At 40.8% G+C, this 26,260-nt stretch overlaps 1 protein-coding gene across 5 annotated transcripts in view; it reads right to left on the bottom strand.

Annotated features, from left to right (window-relative positions):
• Positions 1 to 9,545: 9,545 nt before the first annotated feature.
• PCGF5 (polycomb group ring finger 5) overlaps positions 9,546 to 26,260 on the bottom strand; it is a 127,505-nt gene continuing 110,790 nt past the window's right edge. For 4 of the 5 annotated variants that reach the window (XR_005380416.1, XM_038578180.1, XM_038578179.1 and 1 more), the window contains 2 exons: positions 21,204 to 21,263; positions 9,546 to 15,274 (listed from right to left, as the gene is read on the bottom strand). Coding sequence is in view for 4 of the 5 variants with exons in the window: in XM_038578180.1 (XP_038434108.1) it covers positions 15,227 to 15,274; positions 21,204 to 21,263 (108 nt within the window). In the remaining variant the exon portion in view is untranslated. The remainder of the gene's footprint in view (positions 15,275 to 21,203; positions 21,264 to 26,260) is intronic. The other variant, XM_038578181.1, reaches the window with a different exon arrangement.

Below are 26,260 nucleotides of genomic sequence, written 5' to 3'. Positions count from 1 at the left end.
CATCCCACCAACGTAAAGTTGCCACTGTTACATAAGATATCTGATACCTACCAGATCTCTAATGGAAGAGACCAGTCATGGAAGTCAGGAAAGATGTCCCTGAAGACAGGTCTCCCGAGTTGAGTTGAGTTGGTTCATTAGGTAATGCTGACTAAGCTGAGTGACGGGTAATTTGGAGTTACTTAAGTGGGGGGAGGGAGACAAGGCCTCAGTAATGGGGAGAAACTAGTAAGGCTAAGGGGCATGAGAAAGCAGGTGTCTGGATGAAACTCGTAGATCATGACTGTAATAGCACAATTTGTATATTTGGTCTTCATCCCTGTTTTTGACACAGAGCCCTTAAAACTCTTAGAATTTCCTAAATGACAGGAATGATAAAGGTGTCTTAATATTCCTTATCCTTTCAAACCACATCTGAGTTTATGTTGACAAGGTGACTTTTGGAAAGTACCTTAAGATGGGGGCTGGTTGCCAGGGCAACAAATCATGTGGTTGGAGGGATGGAATTTTCAGTCCCACCCTCCACCCCCTCCCTGAGAAAGGGGCTGGTGGTTGAGTTGATCACCACTGGCCAATGATTAATCAATTGTGCCTATGTAATGAAGCCTCCATAAAACCCTAAAAGGGTGGGGTTCAGAAAGCATCCAGATTGGTGAACAGGTAGAGATTTGGGTAGACCTCAGCACATGGAAGCTCTGTGCCCTTTCCCATACTCTGTTCTATGTATCTCTTCTATCTGGCTGTTCCTGAGTTCATTCTTTTTATAATGAACTGATGATTTCATAAGCAAAATGTTTCTCTGAGTTCCGTGAGTCACTCAAGCAAATTAATTGAACCCAAGGAGGGGGTTGTTGAAACCTCCAATCCATGGCCAGTCTGTCAGAAGCACAGGTGACAATCTGAACTTGTGATTGGCAACTGAGGTGAGGGTGCAGTCTAATAGGACTGAACTCTTAACTTGTGGGATCTGACACTATCTCCAGGTAGAGATGTCACAAATGAGTTGAACTGTAGGACAGCTAGCTAGTGTTACAGAGAATTTGTTGATGTGGGGAACCCCTTTCCCACCCATGCATTCACATCAGAATTGGGCAAAGAATCATAAATGAGCAAGCATGAGACATGATGAGGCTGGGAAGATAGGCAGAGCCCAGAACATGAAGGTCCCCAGGGACCATGTTAAGACTTTTGATGTATCCTGAGAGCAATGGGAAGCCTTTAAAAGGTTCTCAGCAAAAGAGGGATGGGGTAGAGCATGAGGAAACATAACCAGATTTACAATTTGAAAATGGTGTTGTGAAAACACAGAATGGGCATAAGGCGGGGGTGGGGGGGATGTTGATGAGAATGCAGACAGGGAACCAAAAACAAGGCTTTTACAGCTATCCAGTGGAGAACATGGCAGATTGGACTGTGGTGCCAGCCACGTGGAGAGAACTTAATATTGGGGTCAAATCTTTGAAGGACTTAGTCGTAGCACAGTAGACCTCCTGGGCTGAGTGGATTTGATGGAAGACAATTGTGTCAAGGATGATCCCAAGGTTTCAGGTATGGGGGACTGGAAAGATGGTAGAGATATTCACTGAGTCTGGGAGTCCTGGAAAAGATAGTTTGGGGAGAGTGGACTTTAAATTCTGCTTTGAAACTGTTTAGTTTGAGGTATCCTTGAAACAACCAAGAGGGGCTTCTGGGTAGGCTGTTGGATATTTAGCTCAGGAGCTCAGAGGAATGATGGGCTTTGCAAAGATCAATCTGCAGGTCCTTGGAGTAGATGTGGTCATTGAAGCGTGGGCCTGGGTGAGATTACCAGGGAAGTTAGTTAGGTTGAGGAGAGAAGCCAGGCCTAGTCTGGGGGACTGTCCATAATTAAAGATCTAGTAGAAGAGGGAGGCATTCGTAGAACCCTGGGAGTAAGCACCTTCTTAAAAATTGCAACCCAGACATTGCACTTGCCTCTACCTAGTCCTTTTCTTGCTGGCCAAGAGGAGGAATAAAAATCGGAAAGTTGTAAAGTGAAAGCCAGAAAAAGAATTTTTCCAAGAAGGGAGCAATGGTCACCATCATTGAATTCTGCTAAGGGGACAGATCATCTAGACACCCCAAAAATGTTTGGCCTTTCCTGTGTGCCTAGGTGCTATGTCCTGTGTGAGACAGACGAATGTGTTGAAGAGCCCCTCATTTTAGCTTTCCACTCTTTCCTAGATTCCCTGAGTGCCCTTGTCTTTCTTCACCATCCAGGTGGAGCAGTCCTAATTGCCTATACCTCCCCCACCCCCCACCCCTTCCCCCCCGCCAAAGCAGCCTCCACTCACCCCCACGCCTTAGTCATTTTTCTTCAAGTGAGCCAGCACACAGAACGTGCACGATTGTTGCTTATTGGAAACCACCATGGTTAAAGGCATAGTCTCCGGAATCTGACGGATGGGTTTTCAAATCCCAGCTCCATCACCAGCTTTGTGATTTTAGGCCAAGTACTTAACTTCTCTGAGCTGAGCCACAGTTTCTTCATGAGGACCATAACCAAACCTCGGAAAGTTATGGTGAGGATTCCGAGATGCTGCGTGTAAGGGCCCAGCCCAGTGCCGGGCACAGTCAGCACTTCAGAATCACATGACATTTTCTACTGCTACTGTTACTACTCGTATTTGATTTTTGGTTATTGGATTCTTCTAGCTTCTCCAGGAGGCACTCGGATTCCAGACTGGCAGTCTAATTTGTCCTCAATCTATAGCGGTGGGAGGCAGTGAAGTCTAGAATAATCTGCTTCCTTCCTATAGGAGACCCTTTTCTCTGTGCTCCCCAAATAGCCTGCATGCATCTCTACCATTGCTCTGGGCACACAGCATCATAATCGACTTCCCTGTATATCTGTTGACTTCACTGGACATTGAAATCTTTGAAGGACCTAGTCGTAGCACAGAAGGAATGATGGCTCAGGGCTAAGTAACCATGAGCATTGAGCAGCCACGCAGACACACCCCTTGATTTGCAAGGTCTGAACCAAGAATACAGATGGAGGCCACATAGCATGAGCCTTAAAGATTTTAGTTCTTTATAAAGCCTTACCACTCAAACCTCTGTTCTCAGGATTCAGCAGACTGATCCCCAGAGGATAGAAGAGGCATAGTTCCCCCAGGGCAGTCCTGCTATCTGCTAGAGTGGTTTCATGTGCCCCCTGGGGCAGGGGGGACAGGATCGGGGTATTGGCCCAGGCTCCTACATCATCAATGCCCACTGGAACCTACCTGAACCCAGGGTGGATTTGTCAGGATCCCCAGGAAGCCAGGGCCTCCCAAAATTATTTGACCCAAGCAGAGGTGAGAGAGAGGGTGCAGCTGTCTGGATATTTACTTGGGAGCGATCTGGGACATGTGACCTTAACCAAACAGCTCCCTGTTCTATAGTTCTCAGGACAAAGACCATGACCCTTCTCTTCCCCCTCAATGGCAACATCTTGTGGCCCAAAGGGACCCAACTAGATGACCTATTCCTTTCCCCTAATTCTTGTTCACTTAATTGGTTATTGAACTTACAATACAGTTTCCTAAAAGACCAAAAGTGGGGGAAAAACACATTGTGGAGCTTGTGATGTGTGGGGCCAACTAAAAGGCAGGTGCAGGGCTGACCCCCTCTTGCCCCAGCCTAGGGGGCCTTATGGTAGTGCAACCGGTTTTCCATTAAGAATAGCATTTGGAGGGGCATGTGGCTGGCCCAGTCAGGAAAGCACTCTTGATCTTGGGGTTGTGAGTGTGAGGCCCACTTTGAGTATAGAGATTACTTAAAATAAAATCTTAAAATATTAAAAAAAAAAAAAAAACCCCAAACAACCCAGGATCTGTAAGTTCATAGTGTAGGAGAGTCACTGCTATTGTTCACCTATGCTGGGGGCTGGGCCACAGCCGAGCTACACAGACTGGCTTGACTGCTCAGGGCGCTTGCAGCCTGGCTAGGAAGACAGATGCTACACAGGTCATATTGTTGAGATTAGCGTTACAGGAAGGGAGGCACAGGGTAAAGTAGCAGAGGCCAGAGAGGGGAAGTGTGCTCAGCACACAGCTAGTAAGTGTGGAAGTGGGAATGAAGTCCCCTTGGTTCTCCTCCAGGATCCCTGCTTATTTCCTTGTCACCAGCCCACTCAACCCCAGGGTTTGGGGCTGCCTCAGATGGAAACCCCCCAGTGGCAGCTCTGAGATCCTCTTCAGTGAGCACATTTTTAAGAATCAGAAGGAGATACTGTCCTTGGGTTGTTTCCACCTCACTTCTTGGTCAGCGCGGTGGGAAAAATTTCTAGAACACCTCAGACTCTCAACTTTTCACCCAACTGCTTCTACATGAAGAGTTAAGAAATAAAGGCAGGTTGATGCCAGTAGATTGTACTGAGCAGCCCAGAACAGCTGGCACCAACTCCACCATCAGGGAGCAGAACCCTCTGCATTATATGCAAACTCTTGCAGCCCTTGCTTATTCCATCCTGGTCCCTGTGTGAGGCGTTCTGCTCCTGGACTCTGGTGGTTCAGACAAGACTTTGCTCTTTCTTCCCTTAGGCATGCCCTCTGCTCTCAGGGTGGGGGTGGGGGACAGTTATTGGAGAGTCTGGCCTAGGCTGGTATCAGGGCTGATCCCTCAGTCTGTGCTGAGCCTTGCAATGCAAGGTGGGGTGCAGGTAGGAGCTTTTTTCCTCTGTTGGTGCCATCAGGAGCTGTGTCATGACTGATGGGCTGTGTGTCACCTTGCCTGTAGACACGGTGACCATGAAGAGATCTGTGTTCTCTTGGGAGCCTGGACGGCCTCTTGTTCCTTGGGACATGAAAGGCATGAAGTAGAAGAGAGGCAAAAGGAGGAATCTGCTCATAACCAGTGATCATAAACTACTCAAGGTTTCTGTTACCTGGTGGGCCATCCTTCCCATGCTATAGGAGTTAAGGAGGAAGGATTTATGCAGAGGTTTTTCCGGGGAGTGAGCTGGGCTGTGAACCTCATTCAAGGTGGAGATGTGGAGGGTGCTGCCCCTTCCATCCAGGTCTAGTGAGGGTGGGGTGTCCATAGCACCCTTGGAAGGCTCACTCTGTGCTACTGTGGCCATGAGGACATGTTGCCTTGAGTTGACACACTCAGAGGAATCCAAGGGCCAGAGGCCATGTCTCTCTCAGGCCTAAGGCATCAGGACAGGAACGAGAGAGCGAGCTACTGCCAGGCTGATAAGAAACACAAACTCCACTTTGACAGTGGGTCGATGCTGCATGCCTGCTCGGGACCCTCTGAGGGACCTGCACTAGGAATATCGGTGAGGAGCCACGAACAAGGGATCCTGCACAAGACCACCTCTTGTGGAAGGAAAGAACCAGCCAGCGTGGAAGGTGAGGGTCACCGGGAGCAGCCCACTGAAATCAAGGCATGGCCTGTGGCAAAGTGAGTGGTGGCTGAAGGATATAAGGGATCCTGCAAAGAACCCAGAAAGATCGCCAGGATGGGGAGCTTTAAATGTCAGGTCCAGCTTGCTTGGAGCCGGCTTAAACCTGCTCTGCTGTGCTGAGTTTCCCACTCCCAGATGGGGGACCCAAACCCAAGAAGGAAGGAAAGGAGGGAGACGGACCACCTTCTATTTCTGGAAGGAAGGTGACCCTTTACCGGGCCCAGTGAGGAGCAGGGTAGGAGTGTAATCTTGCAATGAATGTTGAAGCGCTGATGAATATACTTAAGTGGCCATTCTGATTTCTGAATTGAGATGGTGTTCTGGATTTCAAATGCACTGAGAACATTCTGGGGACTGCTGATGTTTTCATTCAGTGGAAGGGGACTGTGAGCAACACAAATAAGTAGGTGTTTTAATTACATCTTGGGAGTTCTGCTAGTTGAATGTCACATTTGCATCAAGGTCTCGTTGACCCCTGGGAGGATATGAGGTGTTTACCCCTCCTTCAGTTGATCAGTGGAAGCTGAGCTGGCATCGGGCTGTGTGTCCTTGCATTGTTCTGGACACCTGTGGCAGGACAGGGTTGTGTAAGGCTGGGGTGGGGGGAAGGCAGGGCACGCAGGCTTTGCATGCCCACCCTGGTTATGAGCAGACTCCTCCTCTTGCCTCTCTTCTTCTTCCTTCCCTGGGAGGGGAGGATGGGCAGCTCCTGGGGATGGTGTCAGGGCGGGTGCTGGGGGCAGGGCCGAGAGGGTCGAGGGCAGGGGGCGGCACTGGGAAGGCTGGGTGCTGGGCAGGGGGCGGGTCCTGTAGGAGCTCTGGTGAGGGCCCTGGACAAGGCTGGAGGCTTTTCACGATCCTTTCTCCCCTTCCCTCCATAGAGGAGGTCGCCCTGCCCTGCCTCCCTGTCCCCCACCCCAGTGTTCCTGCAGGACAGTGGGAGCTCGGCGGCCACTGTGCTCTGCTCCACTGCTGCTCCCTTCGCTGGGGCTGGAGGAGGGCGGGTGTGTGTAGGGAAACCGCCGGAGTTCACTTGGAGCAGCACGGCCAGTGGCTGCCGGTGCCTTCTGTCGCCCTGAGCTGCACTCCTGCTCTAGGCTTTGAGCCCGCTCCCCTTTCTGTTCTAGGCCCCATGCCCTTAACAACCTAGTCTCTGCAAAGCTCCCAGGGTGACAATTTTAAAATATAAAAAAGGTGTTAATCCCCCGTTTAAAACCCTCCTGTTGGGGATCCCTGGGTGGCCCAGTGGTTTAGCGCCTGCCTTTGGCCCAGGGCGTGATCCTGGAGTCCCGGGATCAAGTCCTGCGTCCGGCTCCCTGCATGGAGCCTGCTTCTTTCTCTGCCTGTGTCTCTGCCTCTCTCTCTCTGTCTAAAATAACTGTCTGTCTGTCTGTCTGTCTATCTATCTTAAAAAAAATCCTCCTGTTGTGCTCAGAGTAAAATGCAAGTTTCTAGATAGGGCCAGAAAGTACCTCTGGGCCCTGACCTCTGCCGCCTTCTTTTCAGAACCCTCCTGTTGCTGTTTTGTCACCCCTCGCTGGCCACACGGCTTCGGGCAGGCAGCTGGGCTGCAGGGAGCTCTCCATGCTCCTTCTTGCCCTCGGGAACATGCTTCAACCCGTTCTCTACCTGGCTCGCCCTGGCTTAGCTTTCGGTCTTGGCTTAAGCATCATTTTCTCAGAAAGGTCTGGACCTCCCATTCTTAAGATTATTTACCACTGTGTTTGTTATGTATTTCTTGTGTTCAGCTTCTCTCTCTTGCCTGTACTGGAAGCTCCATCAGTGTCAGGGGTGGCACTCTGGCTTGCCACCTACATTCTCTGAGCCTGGCACAGTGCCTGCTCAAAATACGGTGGGTGCTCAAAGTAGTGTGTTGACCATAGGGGTGACCTGCCTGCTGTGTTGTCTCAGGCACGCTCTGGCCAGCAAGTGTTTACCCCCTAGGCGAGGAGCCTGAGGGCCTGAGCACAATCTTGTCTGGATGCCTCCACTTTCAGACCCCAAGAGCCGATGCTTCTGAGAGCAGAGTCACCCTTGAACAAAGAAAGGCCTATGTTGGAGACCCAAATACATTCTGGTGATTGTGAGTTATTTAGACTCCCTTTTACAGCATCAAAATTAGGCTAAAATAGGTTTGTTCTGCTAATTAAATGGGAGGAAGGACATCTGTAAAGTGTGCGAGACCCTGTTCTGGGTCCTTTATATATTAGCACGTTCAGTGGGAACAAGTTTTGGGAGCCACCGTGATTGGAACAGCTCTCAGTCAGCAAGGTTTGAGTTATTTGAAGGCATTTAGCTCCCAGCAAGTGAGGGAGAACACTGCTGTAACACTGGGTTGATCTGTAGACGAGCAGATGAGAAGAAACAACGGGCTGTCCCTTTGTTTCCTCTGGCACTGCTGAGCACTTTCTGGGCCATCTCATTCCCCCACGAGCCCATGGAGTCGGTTGTCACTGTTCTGCTTTACCATGAGGAAACAGACTCAGCCGGTTAAGTAAACTGTCAGAAGTTACACAACAGAATGAACTGCACTTTATGGGGCATCCCATGCCTGTTATGGGCTGAATACTGTCTTCCCAGGTTTATGTTGACGCCCTAACTTCCCAGTACCTTAGACTGGTGATGATCTTTGAGATAAGGTCTTAATTAAAGGGGTGATTAAGTTAGATAAAGTACTGAGAGCAGGGCCTAATCCAGTATGGCCCGTGTCCTTATATGACGGGGAGCGACACCTGGCCACTACTGCCAGCACTGCCTCCGCTTCCTGGAATCCGGATTCTTTCCCTGGTGTTTGATGGGTACCAGTGAAGATGCAGATGTGTTGTGTGAGGGTGAGGATATGCAAGGATGACTGTCAACACCCCTCCCAGAGCTCAGGATCTAATGGGAGGACAAACATCAGTTCCTGTGCTTTTGATAGAAGTACTAAGTGTTCCAGAAGAGGAAGAGTCTGGATAAGCCTGGGATCTGAACTGGGCTGTGTGAAAGGAGCAAGGCTTTGGTCTGCAGGAACTGGTGGTGGCAGGAACTGGTGGTGATGGTTTGTTGCCAGTTTTTCTCTTTTCTGGACACGATTCTCCGCTGGACTGTTATGGTGGCAATGCTGGCAACCCAAATCCATGGCAGGGGTTCAGTCAGTCAGTGGACTTCTATGTGGCTTCCAGCAAAATACTGCCTGCAAAACCCCCTGGCCACACAGAAAGTGGAGGCTGGCCCCATCTTTTCAGGCCTTGAGGGAGCGCAGGACTCCTCCACACCTCAGTTCTACACCAGTGAGAAGATCAGTGAAGACCCTGTGTTGACAAGACACTTGTCAGAACTGGGGGACTGTGACCCCTTTCTTGAGTGGAGGTTTGACAGAAACTGATGAGGTCACAAACCCATTCTTTCTTGTCTTCGGAGCATGGGGTTGACTCTACTGTCCTCCAGGTTTCTCTGAGACTGGCGCAGCAGGTAGGGGAGGCCATGTGCCTGAGTCCTGGCCAATGACACGTGACAAAAGTAATGTGTGCTGCCTTTCTGTGCACTTCCCATGCACGGTCCTCCGTGTTTTTTCCCATCTTGCAATGGCCTTGAACAGGGTGAGGCTAAAAGGAAGAGAGGCAAACCATGCCCAGAGGCTGCTACCTTCCACCTCTCCTTCCATGGCCTGGGGTTTCGAGCCACCTCCACTTCTAGCTAGTAATATCAGACAGAGCTCCGGTGCCAACGGGACAATGGGGGAGAGAGCTGAATCACTGTCACACCCCGACTCCAAGCCCTGACGTTAGCCTAGTTTGAACTCCTGGGGCAAGAACACACAGGGGTAATAACACAGAACTGTTCTCTAACTGGCCGAAGAAAGCAGTCTGGCTTTTAATTCACTTGGGCCTTTTTTTGATACTCAGTTACTTTCAAAGGGTTATTTAGATTTGATTAAGCTAACAAAATAAGAAATTGTTCTAAAGCATATGTGTGTGTGCAGACCTCAAGTATTCCTTGAGGGGCAGCCTACTGTCTTAAAACTAAGCAGCTCAAGAGTCTTGAGAGAGTAGCTATGATCTCAAATATTCAACAAATTTTAATAAAATTTGCTACAGTAGAAATTGAGGCTGCGACCTACAACTAATATTGAGGATGACAGACAACAATAAATTATGCAATCAAAATTTTAATAACAAAGATACTATTTTTAACATGGTCAAATATACTTGGCTAAGTCCAGATTTTAAAAAACAAAAGAATCTAGCCCAACGGTACAACCATACAGCTTTTATACAGAACATTCCATTGATCAACAGAAAATACATTTGAGCACAAAAATAAAAAATATTTAAAGAGAATCTCTAAGCAGCATTTTATTTTCTGCAAAACAGACATATATCTTGTACTGATTAAATATCTACAAGTGCTTTTCCTTTACAAAAATACATATATTCTTAATAGACTAAGTCATTAACAATGACCTGGTAATCTTTCACTTCAATTTGAATGATTTATAAGCTAAATCTTACAACCACAAAAAGGTTTTTATTTGTATTAAGATGTTACCACTTTTGACAAAAAAAGCTTAAAATATTTTATATTTCAAAGGAAAATTAGCAACATAACTGTACAATAGATTCTATGATGGTTTTATTTAATGTGAGGGCTGCTTGATTAAAAACTGGTGCTTTGCTGTTGCGCTGCCAGGTGCAGGAGCGCAGCGGAAGGCTGGCGCCCTCCCACAAGCTCTTGTCATGGGCCGCAGCTTCGTAAGGACACTTAGGCCCCCATCCCCATTCTAAAAAATACAGCAAAAGAAAACCGAACCCCCAAAATGTTAGGCTGATCCCATTACATTTCTAGTGTGTAGAACTTCTGCTCCAGTGGCCTGAGGTGAAGTCTAGGGATAATCTGTTTACTAGCTCTACATTGCCCAGGAATATTTAATCTTCATTTGTTCTAGGTTAGTTTCTTACGCCACGAAGCTCTAAAAGATGGAAGCAAACTAGACCCAGTATTTTAACATCTCTGTTTCACTTGATTCTATATTTAAAGATAAAGGCATTTCAGATCAATGTCTTAGTATTGAATCCTAGAAAAAGGGGCATAATGGGTATACATATATGAATGAGCATTTAAAATAAATTATATTTGTTTAATTTCATAACTTTCTGAAAAGGAAGTACTCAAGCATTTTAATTCTATTTGCAAATACAGTGAGGATAGTAAACACACTACTTGTGAAGACTACACAAGGAAGAGAATCATTTTAAATTATTGGGAAAATGCCTTTGCTTTGAGAAAAAGAAAACCATGAAAATCTTATAATGTATATTTAAGTACATACATTTTAATGAACTTTCAACCTGATGTTTTTTCCACTGAAATACTACATGTAGAACTAGGTATATCAAGTAAATCCAAAACTGGTTGGTTATTTTGTGCTTTCAAAGGGGTTTCTGAGCTCTTCTTTAATATTTTTCAGTTTTTCATAGACCAGATGTGGCATACATGTTATGTTCCTTATTGCAGGGATATATATCTATATCTTAAAAGTATTACTAACATTTTCATGTTTTTGTTTCTAGTCCCAAACATTAAAGTTATGGCAAACTCATTCATTTTTGTAATTCCTATAACTAACATCTTGGTATAAAGCTTAGCCTGCTGGACGATTCCTTATGATAAACCAGAGTATGTAGCAGAGAGCATCCGAGAAGCTTACCCAGCTACCAGAAGGACTGCATCATGTAAGCCTTACCTTCAAGATGGTGACAGGGTAAGCTCCCAAGGAGAAGGGTGGGAGGGCAATGCTTAACTTGATGTATACACTCTTGATCTGGGACCCATTTTGTCAAAGTTTGGCTATATGGCTAAATTCTAATTACAAAGTAATCACTGAGAAATAGGCCAAAGAGTTACTTTTTAGGGGGAAAAAAAAAGCCTTTATGAAAAATTTGCTTTTGAATACCAGAAAAAGAAAAAAAAAGCATTTACTTATGTAAATCCAATAGAATGTACTATTTTCTATACATGTAAGCATGGTCAGCATTTCTACCAAAGTCTGCCTTTAATAAAATTTCTCATGTTATTAAGAATCCAGGAACTAAATAAGCATAATTTTAGTTTATATGGGCTGCATGAAATGAATTAAAGAGCTTCTCAAATTCGAATTAAAATCTCCATTTCAGTTTTCTTTTCAGAGGATCCATTTCTTCCACTTGCATCCAAGGGAAAGCCAATTGTGGTGTTTATCTCTTTCTCATCTTTGAGGATTTCCTAAGACCTATCAAGTGGTGCTGGGAAAACAAGGGACATATTTGAAAGGAAGTGTGTTCTGATTATTGCAAGAAAAACCTCCATTTGATTGATCTCATCACAAAAATCAGCTTCAAATCTTTCTTTGGTGATATTTTAGCAGTTACTCAAGGTTATTGCCTAACTATATAAAATTAAATTGCAACCTAAAAGATTCCAACCTCCAAACTGTTAAAATTCTCTGTCTTACCATGGTTATTAATGAACAGCAGAAGGTCTTTGGTGATCTCTATTTCTTATGAAAATCTTTCAAAAAGAGATTACTCAAACTTATGAGTGCCTAGATACAAAACCATTCATAAGAGACAGGAACAGATAACTCAAAATTTATGCAGTAAATCTAAACAGAAATGCACTTTAGCAATGAGGCACTTTCTCTTAAATATTTCAATAAAGCTAAACAGTTCACAATATTATATAACACACTTTTCCCCCTTATAGAGTTGCTTAAATTTAGATTAGAGTATATAATGTAGTAGAGCAAACTAATTACATTTATAAAATGTGGCATATTTGTATGGGACATATTTCCAATGAATAAAGAGACTAAAGAAATACACTTTTAGGAAAGTAATTAAAAGACATTACCCAAGGTACCTGTACCCCAGACTGAATGACCTTATATTACCTCATCAATGAGCCTTTTAGTTTATTTTCTTATACTTAACAGTGTTTTGGTTAATCTAGAGAAAGGGCCGTATTCTGATTTTTCTATTAATGGGTCTGTTCACTCCAGCTAAAGTGGTATCTATGGACCATAGTCCTTTATATCTGAGGTTCCTTGACCCTCTGATGTCTCTGATATCTAAGGCAGAGAAAGCAGATTATAAAATCTTTTATGGAAGTTAAAGTTCTTTTGAACAACAGATTAAAAAAATTTTAGTTTGATTCTCCAATTTTGCCGATTCAGATGATTATTTCTATAGGTTGTTTATATAAAGAGATTTATTAGCACCCTAAGTTTATAAAATGGACCACAAAAGTTGCCTGTATATTTTTTCTGCATCTGGTTTCTTGCAAATTCCATAATCTGGCTTAGGGGATAATTAGTGTATTGCTTGACATGAAAGTAGTCCCATACTTAGAAAATTATAGTTGAATATACCAAAAGAGGTTTGTTGAAGAAGTCTATGGTTCTTAATAGTAACACTGTATTACTTGGGACCATCATAAAATGTGCACCTTTCCCTAACTTAACTGGTAACTGATGCCCTTCTTTATATAAAGTTATCTTTCACATGTTTTGGCACATATTCCATTGCATTTCAATAAAAATGTTAGCGTGTTAACATTGAATAAAGGAATTTTATATAAAACTATTCTCAATCCCATAATTGCTTCCTATATATTTCCTTGGAAAATAGTGAAATTAAAGGAGTGGAGGCAGCAACAGGCCAAATTTAAAGAGATCAGGTATACAAAACTCATTTAAGGCTGTAAGTTTTGGCTGGGGACCCAAAAACACGCAGGTCTCATTTGTGGTTTTTAAAAATGCACACTCAATTAATTTTGAGTTAATTAACTTCCACATGTAAAGCACTATTTTAATCACTGACCTAGATGTGACAGATTCATAATTTTAAAATTTCTTAGGGATGTCAGGGAATTGGGTTTCATAACAGCAAAATAATTTCTGCATCTGGAGAGTAAATTGTTTTTGGTTGAATATAATGATCTATTCTAACCGTTTTTAAAGTGTCAACAAAAATCTGCCTTTTAAATTCTACTTTTGAGTCCTTCCAGGCACAAACACAATCTAACAAAATGAAATTCAGAAAGCATTGCCATAACCTTTTTCACAGACGTCAAAACAAAAACAGTAGAAGACTTTAATACTGACTTTCTAACTTGAAACAAAGACACATGGAAAAGGTAATTAGGAAGTTTCAGACTTTTAGAGGTTGTGAAATGCATCAAGATTTAGCTGTATTTTATGTTTTTTAGAGTTAAACAATGTTATTTCTAAGAAGCATTTTGATATTCAGAAGGCATTATCTGTGATACATTTTACTGGAAAATGTAGCACATCTACAATGTATACAGTTATAAAAACTATGTGTGTACCACACAGATTGTGCTCGTGTCAGATTTCTAAAACAGAGTTTTCCTAACTTTCAAGATTTTTCCTAAGTTTCAGAGGTTAACTTGTTTATTTTGAAGCAAGTAATAAAACTTAATTTCCAAAGAAGTTTTCTGAAGAAAACTGTAAATTTTAAAAGGTTTAAAATAAAATTCTTCATGTAATTTAAGGTAACAAGACTTTCTTTGACTTGCAGACTAACCTCAAAATGAATGGAAGACTTAACAAAACTGCAAAATCAAGGACATTATCACAGCTCTGACCTTAATGAATTTATGTATAAAACAATCCCGTTTCCCCCTGATTACTACAGGATCTAAAATGAAATATCCTCAAACCATTAATTTTGGTTAGCATATTACCTACTACACTGCATTTATTCTATTTTATGCATATGGTTTGGAAATGTGACAGGTAACTAACAGTTTTAATTAATAATTGCCTTGAGACTTCTGAAATCCATAAAATGGCTAATGTTATCTTCTCTAAAAATCCTAATATTTAAAATCATCATAACCCTCTGCATGCCACAATGACACTCACCTAAGGCCAACTTAAAAAGAGAGACGCTACTTGTTAAATGGGAGCCACAATATAAGGATGCATATACAAAAAGGGCTACACAGTGACGTTTCATGAAGCAGCACCTGCTTTCATAAGGCATTATGAAAGGTCGACCTTACTGATGCATCCATTTTGTTAGAGTAAATGTGACCAGCTGTTAATGTCTCGAATGGGTATGAATCGAACTTCAGGTCTCCACGGAGTCACACACATGTTCAACCTGGAGGGCTAATGTGCCCTCCTGTGCAACTGGTAGACTACACCGCTGGAGGACTTAAAATGTCTACAGCTATAATGTGCTCTAATGATAAGAATAATTGGAATTCTTCCCCAAAGACTTGAACACTCAAGAGTGAACTATTTTGCACACAAAAAGCTTACTGAGAACAGGACAGTGGCTCACAAACCACTCTTCTAAATACTTTCCCATACAAAATAACTTCAAGATACAATAATTATTTCTTGTACAGTACTCTATTTTAAACAAAAATTAATAAAATATTAAGTATGTGAAAACTGCAACACCACACAGATTGAGTCATAGTACTAGTGTAATCAAACATCAGAACAGTCTCAGGACAAGCAAGCAAGATATGCGAGAGGCTGAATCATGGCTGCACACCTAGCTGATTTCAACCCTGGCTTGTATGGTACATGGTGAGACAGCACAGATACCTTATGCGGGTGGTTCAGTAGCAGAATGGCACTTGGTTCACTCTTAATAGAAACAACATAAATGCAACTGACAACTTAGAGACAGACAATGGCCTTATTTGCATGCTGAAAATCTGGTTGTGTCCCTCTCGTCCACACACCGTTCACTGTGCGATCTGTTGATGAGTAAACAAAGTGCAGGATTCATCTCAGTGGGATCAAGGCCCCTTGGTCTAACCGAAATCAATTCTTGGTCGATACTGCAATACCATGGGGTAGGACTATAAAATAAAAACATGATGATGAATAAGACTGTGTTTATATGAAAACAATAAAGATTACATATGAGATATTAAGAATGCAGGGTTATAACTTACAATACTTACTTCCTGGTACTAGTGATTATGACAATTAAATAGAGATAGCAATTTAAAATTAATTTTAATGGTAACTATTTTTTTCAGAATCAGTCAAGTTTTCCGTAATATGTAACAAAGTCAAGTTCAAAGTCTCACTGATGTCACACTAGCTGGGTGTGTGACTCTTACTACTGTAACACGTAGGGAGGGGCAGGGCCAGGGGAGGCCTGAAGACTCTGACTCTGCATAAAGGGATTCATTCAATCAGTCATGAAACTTGGGGGGAGTGGGGGCTGGACTCTATCCAGAGCTGCCGTTTGACAGCCATTGAGTCACAAGTTAACAGAGACGTCTTGCTGTGAATCTATGAAACTGGGGTAGTTTTCACAAATCACAATTTTAAGTTAAGCTTGACACCTTTTTCTTTTTAACATTTACACTCTAATGGTCCTTTAAAACTGAAAAACAAGTAGATGCTACGTGGAACCTCCTTTCAACAGTCCATTGATACTGTTATATGTTCACTGTGGACTCTTACAGGATTGAAAGGTTCCGATGGTCCTTCATTGCTTGACTATTGCAAAGGGATCCTACAACAGCACACTGGAGAGGGAAGTGCTTCCTGCTGATGAGAAGCACAGGCCACCCCACCACTTCCTTAGCTGTTTTCCCCTATAGTTTGACCGTATCCTTAAGAACCTAAACATCACAGAGTCAGAAAGGTCTGGAGAACCAATGGTTTTGCTTTTCTGAAGGCTGCAGATTAAATGAAATTTTGAGGAGCTCCTTTTACAAAACCAGGAAAGTGCGGAAACTGTCACTGACAGCTCTTCATCTTGATGTAGGTGAATGTAAAAATCCAGGACAGGAAATTGTGAACTCTTTCATATAGATGAGGGAGACGGACTGAGGTTCTATACTGATCATACATAGCTAGGCTGTATAGTGAGAAGACTTGTCTTTGGAGTCTTTTTCCATTCAGCTTAGGATGGGACTGGAGGGTGGAAATAATTTCTAGGTCTTGCCCTTCCCAGTTGAGGACTTGAGGTGATGCCACCACCAGTTCTGAGGGCTGGAGTAAAAGTCACGGTCTCTCAAGATTTCCATGGTCTAAATCTATTTTGGTTTAAATTTTGTTACTTCTGAATCAGAGTATCTGGTCGTGGGGCACAGGAATCTGCATTTTATTTAAAAAAAAAAATCCCTGGGTTTTTTTTTTTTTTTTCTCAAAGATTTTATTTGTTCATGAGAGACGCGGCGGGGGGGGGGGGGGGGGCGCGGGGGGCAGAGACACAGGCAGAGGGAGAAGCAGGCTTCATGCAGGGAGCCTGATGTGGGACTCGCTGGATCCCCGGTCTCCAGGATCAGGCTCTGGGTTGAAGGTGGCGCTAAACCGCTGAACCACCCGGGCTGCCACTCCCTGGGTCTTCTGAAGCTCAGCTAGCTGTAGATTGCTGCCCAGACATCCTACCTAACTTTCCTACTTCCCATTCATTATCCCTGGCCCAAGTGGCAGCTTGCCCACTGTCACAACACTCTCCTAGCTTTACTTTCTATTTTGGATTCTGTTGAATCTGCATACTTTTGGCAAATAAGTCACTTGGTCTAGAATCCATAATATATAGAAGAATCCATCACCAATTCTACTGGGACGAAGGTAGAGAGTGAAGTAAAATGGCTTAGTATCAGTGGTCAGGATTCTCTGGTTTTGGCTGAAAATGGTTTGGTTTTCTCCAAGTAACCATTTGTGTTTGTTCTATGACGACACATGAAGTTTACTGAAAAGTTTTACAATTCTGGGAACTGAAAGGTATACTTTTAAGTTCTATTTGTATTTCAATTTGCTTTCTGAAGTAAAATGGTGCTGCACGTACTATCATGAAATGTGGCACATCACCCTGCTAGTGTTCAGTGATTGCCCTCAACAGATCTACTTGATGTAGAGTTGCTAGTCCTCATTCTCATCATGTACTAAAATAAAAAAGATACTTCTACAGTATATATTTCAAATGTGATAACTTTAGAAAATGGTAACATTGATCTTCATTGATGTACTGCTTTTAAAATTTTTTATTGTAAAAGTAACATGGTTTCACAATAGATTTTGAAAATATAGAAAGGCACCAAGAGCAAAATCATTCAAATAACCACCATCCAAAGAGAACTACCATAATTATTTTAGTATATATCCTTCTAGTCTTTTTGTCTATGTACGTATTTTTTTCCAAGACTGTAATCATGCTACACATATTTAGAAAATAATTTTGTCCATGTAAAATTTTAATTTTCATTAAAAAATTCCATGACTGGGATCCCTGGGTGGCGCAGCGGTTTAGCGCCTGCCTTTGGCCCAGGGCGCGATCCTGGAGACCCGGGATCGAATCCCACGTCGAGCTCCCTGCATGGAGCCTGCTTCTCCCTCTGCCTATGTCTCTGCCTCTCTCTCTTGCTCTCTCTCTGTGTGACTATCATGAATAAATAAATAAAATCTTTAAAAAAAAATTCCATGACTTATTTCTATCCTATTTAAAAGGATGAATATAATGCTTTTATGGAAAATCATCCTAAGTGATCAATAAATCTTTTGTCCTATGTTTTAGTTTATTCCTTTTGTTTTGTTTTTGGGATTTTAAATTAATCTTGATCCAATGATCAGGGCTGATTCTTAGAAGTGGAACTGCTAGTTCAAACAGCATATACATTTTTAAAGCCTTTTCAATAAATGTCACCCTGGGCTTCAAGAAAGTTATTCTATCTTTACATTTCCAAAAGAACTATGAATATACTTCTTTAGTGGCCTCAGGAATCATGAATACTATCATTTCTTCCCTCCTAATATGGCAATTTAGTAAGCATAAAATAGTATTTTATTTATTCTAAAGAAATTAACCATTTTTGTATGCTGATGAGCCAGTTTTGTTTCCCTCTTTCGTGACTCTTAGCATGTCTTTTGTTCATTTTTCTAAGGAAAGGTGAATTTTGTCTTACAGATTTGTATGAATTCTTTATTTCTGTCCTATATTGCAAATATTTCCTTAGTTGTGGTATTTTTGCCATGTACTTTTCAACATTAACAGTCAACTTGGTTTGTCTTTCTTTCCTTTTACACATACAATGAGAAAGGCCATCCCCATGTAGAGATTATTCAGTCTTATATTTCTTCCTATCAATTTGAATATTTACCACTTTAAGCCACGAAAATCTCCTATAATGTGAGGTATGGATTGAATCTTCATCACCACCACCAAAAGTTGCAGTAGAATTTATTGAAAACAAAACCTACTACCCTACCCCCAACATCTATATTCCAACTTCACTGATTACCCCTGCCACCACCCACCAACTCCTGTTTCTGGTCCAGCCTCACTGGCCTCCTTGCAACCCTCAAGCAACTAGACAGACCGCTCCTCTGGATCTTTCCACTGTATTCCCTTCGCCCAAGGCATCTATCCCAGATATACACATGTCTACTTCTCTCACTTCCTTTTGATCTAGAACCACCACCTCAAATAAGTCTTCCCTTAGCTATCTTACCTAAAATATTCTATTTATCTACTTTTTCTTCTCACACTACAAATTTTGCTCATTTATTTTTCATCTGTTAACCATCATTACAGCATAAGTTCTATGAGGAAGAAGAATTTTGCTTATTTTTACTTCTGTCTCCCCAGGGCCTAAAAAAGTGACCAGTGCACAGTTAAGTGCTCAATCGGTATTTGCTAAGTGAATCTTTTCTTTCCTCCACTGACTTGAAATACTCTTTATAGATTCATATGTACTAGAGAGTCTGTTCCTGTGCTGTTCTTTTTATTTCTGTGTCTATGCTTTAAGTCAGTCCCTATTTTAACTACTTCAGCTTTAAGATACATTTTAGCATGTGGCAGTGTGCGTGTCAGCAACCCCCACCCCCCAACCTCCCTGCTTGATTACTGACAAATGAGACTGATCAGAAATTCTGGTTTAAAAAAAAAAAACACTGGTTTATACTTCCTGGTGAACTTTAGAATGACTGATTCTGTTCAGTTCAGTAAGAATCTGCTAAAAGTGTGCTTGAAACCTATATCAAACTCCATAATCTAATTATGGGGAGAAGTGACATCTTTATAATATTTTACATACTATTTAAATTTCTTGTGTGTGAAGTGGTATTTTGGTTATTTATGAGGAAGTCTTTGATCTTAGGAAATATATGTTGAAATAATTAGTGGTCAACTGTCATGATACTTGCAATTTACTTTCAAACGGTTTCACAAAGAAACAACAGACAGAATTATAAAGAGATTAATAAGATGAGGAGAAGGGAAGAGAAGGAACAAAGGGGGAGAAAATGTAGCAGAATGTTAATTGGTAAAATTCTAAGTAAAAGTAAAGGATATTCCTTTGTACTATTTCAATTTACTTGTTTTTTGGAAAATTTTCACAAGAAGTTGGTAGGGAAAATTGGGACTTAATAATGAATTTTATCAAATGCCTTTTCAGTATCTACTAATGGTTTTGAAATATCTGTGTGTGTGTGTGTATAGAATGTTTCTACTATATATATTATTTCCGTCCCCCCAATATTAAGCCATTCTTGTATTTCTGATAAAAATATTATTTGGTCTTGGTTTATTCTTTTAGTATATGATTTTGGTATATTATTCATCATCTTTGTATAAAAAATGAGTTTGAAACTTGTTTTCTAGTTGGGGGTTCTCTATCAGTTTTTGGTATCATGATTATGTTACTTTTGTAAAATAAGCTTGGAAGAATTCCACCTTTTTCAATAATTTAAAACAATTTAGAATGGGAAAATCTATTGCTTGAAAATTTGAGACAGCATTACCATAAAATTATGTATCCTCTGAGAAAAATAATTTTTTGAGAAAATATTTCTTTAATATTTTCTTTCATGACTTAGTCATTTAAATTTTCTTTCTTCATGGATAAATTTAGTCCACTGGTAGTTTCCTAGAAAGTTTTTCATTTCATGGAGTCTAAAAACATTTTAAATTTAAAAATTAAAAAATAGTATAAAGCTACGTACATAATATTTTCTTGAAATAAAAAAGTGGTAGCTTTTTCCTTGAAAATTTCTAGCTGAATTTTGGCTAAAGGTACATCCTTATTAATTTTAAGTTCAACTCTGAAAAAACTATAATCCATTATGAAGTGTTGAAGAAAGAAAAGGGAATTTGTGAGGATTTTTAAAAACCTGGTCTTACTCCAGTTCTCTAATACTTTAGATCAGAGTTTATGAACATCTTTATTTCTAAGGAAACAGACATCAGTGCCAAGAGTGAAAGCAAAAAACCATGTATGTATGAGTTATAGTTAAAGGCAGAAGCATCACTACAATTTATCATCCCAATTAAAATGTAGTCCACTACTGTTTCTGTATTCAAAGAGCGACCCATGTAAAGGACAGGGCGGGGTCTAGTAAGCAGACTCAGGGTGCCACTGGGTTGTTGCTGTCATTGAGCTTACTCTAATCTGGTATTTTATCTTTCACTTGTGGGTGACTGATTTAAAACACACACACACACACACAAATTTATACAAAGAAGTGTTAAGTAGGGAGCAGATATCCAAAATGGAGCAGATTTCTCAAGGGCTGAAACTAGTAATTATTAAAAATTTCTGACTCATAAATGGCCTTAACATTTATAATTCAGTGAAATGAAATAGGTAAATGCAAGAGAGCTCAAATAATGGGAAACTTTGGGGACATAAATTGAAAAATGAAGTTTTGTAGTTCAAGTATTAGTTCTGCAAAGTTACATGACTTAAACTTGAGTTTGGAATGAAAGCAGTCACCATCTTGGCAGGCATCATGAGGGTAGTAATATGTACAGTCGTGAGTGCCTCTTACCTGATACAAAGGGCCATCCTGAGAGCAGACTTGCGAAGCTGAGCAGTTCAGACACCGAAACTGCGGAGGAGATGAACTCATCAGATAAGAGGCATCCACAACTGGATACATATTTAAAACTGATTAAACTATCTTAACGTCAAACATGAGTCAACATAATTTTAAGTAAACACTCTCCAAACTATGGTTGTTGATTTGTTGTTGTTGTTGTTGTTTTTCAAAGATTTTATTAACTTGTGACTGGTAAAATGTAGCCTGAAACAACTTTAGTATCTAAATATCAGTTTTGTTAATATTCTGTAAATATTAATCAAAATGGTGGCTAACCTTTCCATCTCCTCTTCAGATAATAATTCTTGGGAAAACTCTCATCTCTTCAATCCAGGAGAGGGGTACCCTCTTTCTTCCACCCTTTACTGTGATTAATCTCGCTGAACTCTCCCCTTTACTATCCATGAAAGTGATACTGTTTACGGACCTCAGAGTTCTGAAAGGGTTAAGCAGCTTGCTCCAAGCTGTAATGGGTCCATTTTCTGTTTTAGATTAAGTTTTTTATATTGCTCAGGTTAAATTTTCAGTTTCCACATCTATTTTAATAGCATGATAATGTGAACTCCTTGAGTCTGTATCTTATTCATATGTATAACCTTAATAACTAAGGCCCAGAAATGGCACATAGCAGCTTCTCAAAAATGTTTCATGAGTAAATCAATGAATGAACAAATTTAAAAATATTGAGTAGATTCAGTTGTAAACCCACTAATTTTTGGCAGTTTAACTGTTCAGATTAAAGAAAATTATTCCCAAATTTTGATTTTTCAATGCTGGGCTAAATACTTATTAAATATGAACATTATTTTAATTGTAATATGATTATAAACAATGAAATATATACTTTAAAATTATGTATATATGAATTCAACATTGTAGGTTTCTTCAAAATGGCAAAAAATACATAGAAATACATAGGTGTAAATTAACCAGGATAAATCTAACATCCAAGAGCAAGTAGTTTTTTAAAAGGTATACTCTGAAAGAACATTAAAGGAAGCAATGATTAAAACAAATATAGCCTTTTTCAGTAAAATTTTAGAAAATTTCCATTTCCCCAAAAGACTAGCAATTTTTTCCAGAAGTGAGTCTTTGCCTTTCTGTACAGGGCTCATCACATGCTATAGGACATGCCCAGCACTGCTACCTTTAGCAACCTTCCCTTTTCTCTCTGAAGAGTCCCATGCTCTGGTCTAGCAGACTATGCAAGTCCTAAACAATGCCAAGTCCCAAAAAGCATTTAAGAGTGAAGAGTTAAGGTGAAAGAAGCTATTTCACTAAGTGATTATTATTTTTTCCTATTAATCTCTTTGGTATCAGTCAAGAAGGATGTTTGCTTTGCCCAAAATTACTTAATAATGCAGATTAAAGCAAAGTAAGACAAATGTGATACAGTAATTTCAGGTATGTCCCAGCAGGGGTTTGTTAGAAGGGGTATCTGGGAAAGAGGGGTGGGCTGTACTGAGAGTTAGTACTCAACCTACCCCGAAAAAAGATGAACAGAAAGAGCATGAGCTCATGATGAAAGCTTGGGCCAAATGGAAAAATATTAACAGTAAGCTCCCAGAAATAAGAGGAAGTTAGAGAATTATAATAACAAGATATAATATATATAAGTTATTCATAAACTTACTAACATTTACTATGTCAGGTATTCTGCTAGGTTCTTTATTATATAATATTTCATTCTTATTAAAAATTTCAAGACAAGTATTATTACTCAAATTTTAAGGATAAAGTAAAAACTAGGAAGCAGAGGGGCACCTGGATGGCTCAATCAGTTAAGCATCTGTCTTGTGCTCATGTCACCATCCTAGAGTCCTGGGATCAGGCCCTGCTTCAGGTTCCCTGCTCAGTGGGAAGTCTGTCTTTCCCTTTCCCTCTGCCCATCCCCCTGCTTGTGCATGCTCTCTCTCAAACGAGTAAGTAAAAAATTAAACTCAAAAAACTAGGAAGCAGAACACAACTGGGGGGAAATAGCTATAACATATATAACCAAAGATTCATACCCAGAATACATAAAGAGCTCCTAGAAGTTAGTGAGAAAAAGACAAACATCACAATGGAAAAACAACAGCAAGGCAACAGACAGGAAAATAAATTTCACAGAAGAAACAAAAAATTGATAATATGCAGGGTTGGTGAGGATGTCAGAAAATGGGCACTCTCATGTTACTGGTAGAATTAGACACTGCTAAAATATTTTAAGAGGGTAATTTGTCAATGTCTATCAATATTTAAAACATGTCACTCTGCTATAAATCCACATCTGGAATCTAGCCAATGAATATGCTTCCACATGTGCAAAAGGATGTATTTTATATTAGAATATAGCATTATTTATAATGTTAAACTTGAAAAAAATCTAAATTTCCACAAAGGAGTGTGTGAATCAAATTATGCTGCAGCTACATATCAAGTTTGTTTATTCACCATGACATACCATCAAATGAAAAAAAGGAAGTTGCACAACAGTACAAATCATTCTATTTATGCTTCAAAAATGTGATGAACACTGCATGGATATAAACAGGATCATGTATTGTGATTAGTCTAGATAACTAAACACCTTCCACACTGAGATCTAATTCTGTAATTCTACACCCTCAACTAACAGATATGGAAGCCACAGGGTAAGCCAGTGGTCATGGATCACATTTCCTAAAATCCTATTACTCAAAAGATGGTCCAAAGATTAGATGCACTGGCATTCCCTGGGAGTATGTTAGAAATGCAGAGTCTTAGGCCCCACCCCCATACCTACTGAGTCAGAATCTGTATTTTACCAAGATCCCCAGGTGATTTCTACTGACATTAAAGTTTGAGAAGCACTGGTTTTAAGGTACATTTTCTCCCATTAATAAGCAAAGGATACAACATCTTTCTAGTATAACATCTTCAGGTGGCAATATTGTTACAAACTGAAAAATCTCTGAGAGTTAGCTAAGTTTAACCAGAGGTTTGGTTCCTAAAGATAAAAACCTTTCAAAAAATGCATCACAGTGAAGACAAGAATCCAGAAATTGCAAGGACTACAGAAAACAGGCTGAGCCTGAAGTGGAACTGCCCCAGGATAAAGAAAAGTAGCACAGATGCTGTGTGGCACAGGGAGATGCTGCTGCTCTTGAGAAACAGGCAAAACTGACTTCTCCAAGATCCCTCCTAGGAGTCTAAACATTGGACAAGGTAAGGTGATCAGAATATAGAGTGGCCTCGCCTGAGGCAGAAGACCAGGGTACAGAGGCAGCATCCAGAGTGAAGAGGCAAGAGAGCCACAGGGTTTACTCAGAGACGTAGGAGAGTGCAGAACATACAAAGAGGACACTCCTGCACACTGAAGAGATGAAAAAAACTGCAAAGATTCCAATTCCAGACAGATCAATCTAAAAATTTATTCCAATGCCAATCACAATCCCATTCTCAAGTTCATCTGAAAAAATAAACAGGTAAAACTAGCCAACACAATTTTAAAAAGAATAATGACCTTAGCCTTAACAAATATTAATTTAGGGACACCTGGGTGGCTCAGCGGTTGAGCATCTGCCTTTGGTTCAGGGCGTGATCCCAGATTCCAGGGATCGAGTCCCACATCGGGCTTCCTGCATGGAGCCTGCTTCTCCCTCTGCCTGTGTCTCTGCCTCTCTCTCTCTCTCTCTATCATAAATAAAAATTTTTTAAAAAGGATATATATTAATATATTTTTTAAGATTTTATTTATTCATGAGAGACAGAGAGAGAGAGGCAGAGACACAGGCAGAGGGAGAAGCAGGCTCCATGCACCGGGAGCCCGACGTGGGATTCAATCCCGGGTTTCCAGGATCGCGCCTTGGGCCAAAGGCAGGCGCTAAACCGCTGCGCCACCCAGGGATCCCCTATTAATATATATCCTAAAGCAATCTAGAAGGCCTATCTGCCTTGTAAATTAGTTGAAATTTATTCAAACTTATTCCAAATAAAATGGACAACTATGAGGGGCTTTAAATTGTGAGTGGTAAGTGACTGAATTTTTATAAAAACTATACATAATGAATAACATGATGTGGAGATAAGATCTGCTGAGAAGATCAAAACGATGTCCAGGAACATGCATGTACATATCTGTGTGTGTACACATGTGTATAGATACATATGCATAAATAATGGTGACAAAACACTGAGATAAAGTATGGCTTATTGAATAATATTTTTGGCAAAAAAAATCTTAGAATAAGTTAGACTCTTAGTCTTGTTGTAGGCATGTGTATGTAAGTAAACAAATCAATCATAGGTAAATCAAAATGTTTAATGTAAAAAACGTACTAGAAGCAAGTAAAAGAACCACAAGGTGGTCATGAGTTTAGGAAATCAGCTGACCCCAGCCCAAGGCACAGCCAGGTAGCAATAGCAGTAAGGCAGAGTAATGTGAGCTTTTCAGACATCCTGGCATCCTGCCGGCAGTGGAGAGTAGAGGTGGGGAGGGATGGAATTGCAACAAGTACACTATTAGGGGCTTGATCAAGAAATGACTGTTGCTAATTTGTCCATTCACTCTAGGTATCAGAATTCACCAATTACTATTATAATAATTCATAATTAGTTGGAACATGAGCAAAAATTTTAAATTTAACCAAAAACAAATGGGAAATGGAGATTTAAATAAATGACATGATCTTTAAGATATATCTTGCATAGTTTTGATCTTATAAAAGAAATTTTTCATTTGGTTTACTCTGTGAACAAATATTTATTGCGTATTTGTACTAGGTACTGCCCTAGGTACTAGAGACTCAGGAGTAAACAAATAATAATCCCTGTCCTCAGACTACATTTTAATTGGGGGACAAACAATAAACATAAATAAGTGGCATTGTATGCCAGGTGATATGAAAAAAATACCACAGAAAACAATCAAACATGAAAACAGATTGGGAGAATGCCATATTGGGAGTGGGGGTTGTGTTGTTAAGAAAAGCTGGAGGCGGGATCCCTGGGTGGCGCAGCGGTTTGGCGCCTGCCTTTGGCCCAGG

This window comes from Canis lupus, chromosome 28, assembly GCF_011100685.1.
Source record: "Canis lupus familiaris isolate Mischka breed German Shepherd chromosome 28, alternate assembly UU_Cfam_GSD_1.0, whole genome shotgun sequence".
Lineage (NCBI taxonomy): Eukaryota > Metazoa > Chordata > Mammalia > Carnivora > Canidae > Canis > Canis lupus.
The sequence above is the reverse complement of the archived record's forward strand: the minus strand, read 5'-3'. Positions and strand labels throughout refer to the sequence as shown.